Source organism: Rhinichthys klamathensis, unplaced genomic scaffold (assembly GCF_029890125.1).
Source record: "Rhinichthys klamathensis goyatoka isolate OS25496 unplaced genomic scaffold, OSU_Roscu_1.1 h1tg000860l_1, whole genome shotgun sequence".
Lineage (NCBI taxonomy): Eukaryota > Metazoa > Chordata > Actinopteri > Cypriniformes > Leuciscidae > Rhinichthys > Rhinichthys klamathensis.
This window is the reverse complement of record NW_026607229.1, coordinates 126,045-132,179: the sequence shown is the minus strand read 5'-3', so window position 1 is coordinate 132,179 and position 6,135 is coordinate 126,045. Positions and strand designations below refer to the sequence as shown.

Here is a 6,135-nt window from a genome sequence, read left to right as displayed (position 1 = left end):
ATTTTTGGGTGAACTATCCCTTTATATAATAATTCAGTATTTTGTAATTGGTATTTTAGTTTGGTTAACAAATGTTAAACATTGAAAAAATATTAAGAGACATTTTGGCTGTTCAAGATCAATAAAATTTGCTAAATCAGAACATGCTTCTTTTTTTTCTTATGTCCACAAATAATGTGTTCTTGTTTGTGATGTACACGTGGTTAAAACGTTTTATTGACGGTCAGGTCTGACTGGACCAATTTTGGACCTTTTTAGAACCTTTGTCAAGATGTGTAAACCTCAAGACTTGATTGCCTTTCACGATGTTACACAATATGTGTGTGATTATTTTAAATGCAGGCTTATATACACTTAAATTATGCAGAAACACATTTAAACACACAAATGACGACGCATTTAGACGTCCAGGGACGCGCTGAAGAGACGTGGAATTCACGGCCAGAAAAGACGTCGGTTCAACTTCCATTTTGGAACTATTTTTCAACCATGACGGGACGTGTCGGACGGACGTCTTTTCAATGGTCATTACGCGTCCAAATGTTTGCTGGGCCATTGCCCAAACCATAAACTGTGCTGCCAAGATGTAGTAACAAAAGATCTCGCGATACTACAAAATCCTGCGATGGTATAGATTATCTCGCGAGATGTTAACGCGTTCTCCCCCTGGTTCTCCCCATAGATTCTGGAACTTTGAACAACCACGAGGAGAGGAGGGAGTTGTGTGTCGATATTATTAAAAATCTACTGTTGGGTAAGTACGTTTTGTATTATTAACGTGCTTGAGTTTTACTTGTGTGACATGAATGAACCGAAAGAAATGATGCATTGCCCACATAGTCAACTGAAATTTACTGAGTTTGGCTAAAATTAGCCAGTTGGCTAAAAGTAACTTTGAACGTATACAACGGTATACCATAGTATATAAAGTAGGCTATATTGTTTAATGATACAGTCAAAGTTATTACTGTAACTTATTAATGTAGCCTTTTGAGAGTTTCTTTCAGAAAGTAAATGATCTGAAATGGAATGAAATGTTTAGCTGGGTTTTAACATACGTTTTCAGTAACTGCTTTAAAAATAAAAGCAGAACATCTTTTATACAATGAAATAAAATGTAATGCATGTTGATGACCTTTTTCTAATGTTTCATTCATGATTCATTCATCTTGTTCCATGTTTTTTCTTAATTTAGCTGTAGACCATAAAAATATTTTGAAAATAAGTGCATATCATTTACCTCAAATTTATAATTTTATTTATTTAAAATATATATATATATATATATTATCTTCCCTTAGATGCTGTGAAGAAGTGTAGCCCAAATGCTACAGACTCTGAAATTGATGCAGCAACACCTGAAACATGCTCCAGGAAGAGCTGGTGGATACAAAAAATGAGCCAAACAATGTGTTTAAAGGGATAGTTCACCCAAAAATGAAAATTGTCATCATTTACTCAAACTCATGTTTCAAACCTGTCGACCTTTCTATGTTATGCTAAACACAAAGATGTTTGGAAGAATGTTTGTAACCAAGTAGATGTCACTTCCCATTAATCTTTCTCCAATAATTGTAGTCAATTGTTGCTCTATTTGCTTGGTTACAAACATTCTTCAAAATATCTTATTTTGTGTTCAGCAGAAGACGGACGTCTTTTCAACGGTCATTACACGTCCAAATGTTTGCTGGGCTATATATATATATATATATATATATATATATATAATATATAGTTGTCAGTCGGATTTAATGGGTGGGATTTATGGTAATTGAGAATGAGCGTGCATGCGCGTCCCATTTACGACTGATTGGAGTTCATTAACACACATTTCACCATCACATCTGGCGGTTACAAAGTATTTGTGAATCAGGAGAAGAGTTTTCGGGAAGGTCTCTTTATGCGCAAATTACTATCTCATATTTACTCGTATATTTACGAATGTTTTATGAATGAGACCCATTGTGTTTAACTCTGCTTATCAGTTCAACACACATAGAGTTATTTAAATTCTACTTGATTTAAAAAAAAAAAACTGTGCTGGTATCGGATCGGCATCGATATCGGTCGATACTCAGAATTTTTGGTATCGGATCGATTCTGAAAAAAGTGGTATCGGTCCCTAATTCATTCGGTAGCCCTACTGGTCCGAATTCGGACTGGTCGTGTTGTATGTTCTTGATTCACTCATCATCAACCGGCTCATAAAAGTAGGCTACTGGTAAGTCACTCCTGGAATCTGAATAGATTGGAGTGGCATATTATTGCAAAGAAATTCACCTAAAAAAAGATAATTTAAAAGGCTCAGTTTGGCCTGCATATTATGAGTGACTTTAGAATTCTAAAAATCGTGGGTTAGATCTTTTTAGGCTTCCAAAAATAACAGTCCTCAGTTAATTTCAAATAGGACATAACAAGTAAATCAGTTTAATTAATTCAGTATTTGTTTTTGATTCACTAATAAGAACCGGCTCATAAGAGTGATTCTTTCAGGTATCTGAATAGAAAGTATTTGGGTGACAACATCAATGGTAATAAAAAAGAAAAAGAGCACTGGTTTTTGGTCATTGAACATTTTAATTAAATATAATCAAAAGACAGGAAGAAAAACAAACATCAATATGTGTACTTGACAGTGAGAGTTTGAATTGTTTTGAATCATAAGATAATCAACTTTAAAGCATGTTTTAGTTACATGAATCATTTTACATTAGATATTAGCCAGACAGATCAAACATAGTCAATCATATGAAACTGCACATTAGTTTGTAGTCTAAAAAACATCCCAATGTTATGAGGCGGCATTATATGATGTTATTTTTGGAAAGCCCTCATTCCTGGTGTCCAGCTGATATGCCTGACAGTTAAGGAGGTGTTGTTTGGTGTTTACCGGCGTTGACAACCACCACGATGATGTAGACGATGTACAACACAAAGAGGGCAAGGCCAATACCAAGAGCAATATGGTTAACAGTGCGCGCCATTTGAGAGTTTTTCTCTGCTATTTGTTGTTGTCCTGACATGTTGGCATTCCTAGTCTGTGAAAATAAAAGTGAAACATAATGTCACTTGTGTTTTCCAGAACTACCCATTCTGAGTTTTCTCTGAACAAGAGTGATTAAAGTGTTTATATCGTAGTAAAGCAATGATGGTGTCTATAATACTAACAGTTTCACATGGTTGCTCATGACTAAAATGTGGAACAATGATACACCAGCTATTGTGTAATCAATGTGACTTTTTGGGCAATAATGGAAACCCAGAGCAAGTTTCATATACACTTTAGGGTCCTGTAATGGTTTCATTTCCTTTATCTAAATTTATTCCTTTTTTTTTTCTCCATTCTGTCACCTGATGGAGTTTTGGTTCCTTGCCACTGTTGCCTTGGCTTTTGGCTTGCTTAGTTGGGGACATTTAATATTCAATAATATTATTGATCTGCCTTACTTAAGGTGGACGTTGACGCAATTTTCTTTTAGAAACAAACTTTGTTATATTGTTTTCATGTTATCACTGTGAAGCGCTTTGATACAATCTGTATTGTAAAAAGCGCTATATAAATAAAGGTGACTTGACTTGACTTGACTTAAAGCATCATCTATTGCATTTCCTTTTCAAACTCATTTGGTGTCTTTAATTCATTCTTTATCAATCAACTATTGCAGGACAACAAAAGGGCACTTTAGTAGCTTTACATTGTCAATATTTAGAGAGAAATTTCCCCGATGTGAACAAAGCAATAGTGCAATTGGGACTTTGTGTAGTACCACACCTCTTTCTCAATACCAAAATGTCACATCATTTATGGGAACAATATGTTTGTGTAAATGGAGACAAAGATGGTGAAGCTACATGAGTGAACTTCTTTTGTTTTGAATGCCAGTCATGTAATCACAATTATTTGAATGACAAAGATTTTTGAACACTTAAAAAAACATTGTATATCTTGTTATTTAGACTCTTTTTTTAATTTAACAAAGTCTTGTCATCCTTTCATTTCAACAAATTCTTGTAGACCATAGCCTTTAAAGGGGTAGTTCATCCGAAAATGTGACCATTGTTTACTCATTCAATGAGGCAATAAACACAAGATACAAAGTTTCAGACATCATTCAGAATCATACAAGCAAGAACAGGAAGTGAGAGCACAGACAAAGTAATAATAAAAGCATAGAATAACTTTTTTTAAGTTTATGCAGTTAAAGCTGCTGAAGGTAACTTTTGAAAAAATGTATTTTCTAAAACTGTCATTATGTCCTGACAGTAGAATATGAGACAGATAATCTGTGAAAAAATCAAGCTCTTCTGGCTCCTCCTAGTGGTCCCATTGCCATTTTCAGAAATACACGCTCCCGGTCAGAAACAACCAATCAGAGCCGGGAGGAGTGTCTTAGCAGTGTCAATCACGATCGTGTACGCGCTGATCACACCCTCTCTTGCACAGCGCGAGCCGTCGTTCAAACTCAAGATTGCCGGCGTGCTGCAGATGTGCTTATGACGGAGAAACAACCTAAACTGGCAATTCTCGAGTGACACCTGCTCATAAAACATAGAGGTAAAAGGAAAAAGACTGATGACGATAAACAAGCGAAAAAGAAAGAATTACACAGAGCCCATTGACTCGGTGTCAAAACTCTAGCCGCATAACATGTAGATAAAATGTCACGCACTCTGCTAAGCAATGTTGAAACCTGCTAATTCACTGGCTTGTCATGTTGCTGAAATAATGTACTAGCACACCTTATCTAGCATTATATATCACTAGAATAATTACTTACATACTGTAACGTTAGTTACCGTTATATTAACGTTATCTTACTAGCTATTTATAACTTATAGAAAGAGTGCAGCGTTATAAAGTTACATGTAGGCTGTTGCAAAATACATAATGATTTGAGGACCAAGTTTGTAGTCAAAGTATGGGCAGGCCATAGTCAATGTAAAGCATATTGTTGACGTTTAGTCCCTATTAGTGAATGTGCCATATAACTTTTTATCCGCTGTTATTGGTGGCCCTGTTTACTAGCCTGCGCATTCACGACAGGCTCCGCTGTGGAGGACGAGCTGTGGAGGGAGGGCTGTAGCGCAGCAGAGAGCAAGGGGGAGGGACCTGTAAGTTGTGCTTGTTCAAATTTTCAGGCTAAGTCAACGTTTTCTCAAAACTCCCTACTGCAGCTTTAAGTGCTCTAAGAAGAGATGATTTTTCAGCTGTTTCTTGTATATTGTAAGAGATTTAATACCATTTACAAAACAAAGCCAATTAAGATTTAATGGGAAAAATTAGTGAAAAATCGCATTTTATGATCAGCCAGGGTTAGTGTATCAGTTCAAAAAGGGTTAAAAAAGGTATGTGAACTAATACTTACATTGATAGAGTAAATTAGAGCAACAATGCCCAGAGGAAAGCAGCAGCACAGCAGGGTAAAGATGGAATAGCCCAGGTAATCTGGCTGCGGATAGGCCAGTGGGGTGTTGGTCAAATAAACTGCCGGCTGCACGGTGACAGCAGGATGACCTGGATATGGCCCTTGCCCGTATGGTCCTGGAGCGCCGTACGGCTGGCCTTGATACCCAGAGGTGCTCTGAAAGCTCCCTGGAGGAGGGTTTCCATAATGGTCCTGGTAGGGTGGTGGCCCAGGCTGCAACAACTTGGATTTCTCAGATGTATTCCAGTTTTCCTGGGGCTCCATTTGTTCTGTCTAAACTTGCACTGTCTTATTTTCTTTACTCTACAGAGAGGAGGCACACCTTTGTGGACTCTGGCTAAGAGGAATCAAGTTTTTCTCGGCCACGGACTTTGGCTCAGTATGGTCACATGAAGATTTACAGCAATCATATGATACAGTAGGTGGATTGTAGGAGGAGTAACAAGCAGTGACAAGAGGCGTGACAGATTCAGTTCCCTCATCACACAGAAACATAGTTTTCACATAGTATTGACTAGGTGCCAGCTTGATAGGTCAGGTTATTTGTGGATTAATGGGTTTTTGGAATATATATGGGCCATTCTACAGAATTGGTGCAAGCTGCTGTCCGACAACACATAAAAAATTTAAAAAGCATTTAAGTATTCAAATTTTAGATGTTTACTATACCTTCTATTTCATTATAGATAGGTGCCATTATTTTGAGAGA

At 36.8% G+C, this 6,135-nt stretch overlaps 1 protein-coding gene across 1 annotated transcript; it reads right to left on the bottom strand.

Annotated features, from left to right (window-relative positions):
• Nucleotides 1-2,805: 2,805 nt before the first annotated feature.
• On the bottom strand, nucleotides 2,806-5,721 carry LOC130078394 (proline-rich transmembrane protein 1-like). The gene is made up of 2 exons (XM_056243883.1): nucleotides 5,367-5,721; nucleotides 2,806-3,038 (listed from the first exon to the last, which is right to left on the bottom strand). The coding sequence occupies exons 1-2, from the start codon at nucleotides 5,688-5,690 to the stop codon at nucleotides 2,865-2,867; spliced, it is 498 nt and encodes a 165-aa protein (XP_056099858.1). The 5' UTR covers nucleotides 5,691-5,721; the 3' UTR covers nucleotides 2,806-2,864.
• Between the last annotated feature and the right edge of the window lie 414 nt (nucleotides 5,722-6,135).

Excerpts from the sequence above, each read along its gene's own strand:
- LOC130078394 (XM_056243883.1), bottom strand. The coding sequence starts at position 5,690 with ATGGAGCCCCAGGAAAACTGGAATACATCTGAGAAATCCAAGTTGTTG. Across the intron at positions 3,039-5,366 it reads CTCTAATTTACTCTATCAAT|ACTAGGAATGCCAACATGTC; the intron begins GTAAGTATTAGT and ends TTATTTTCACAG.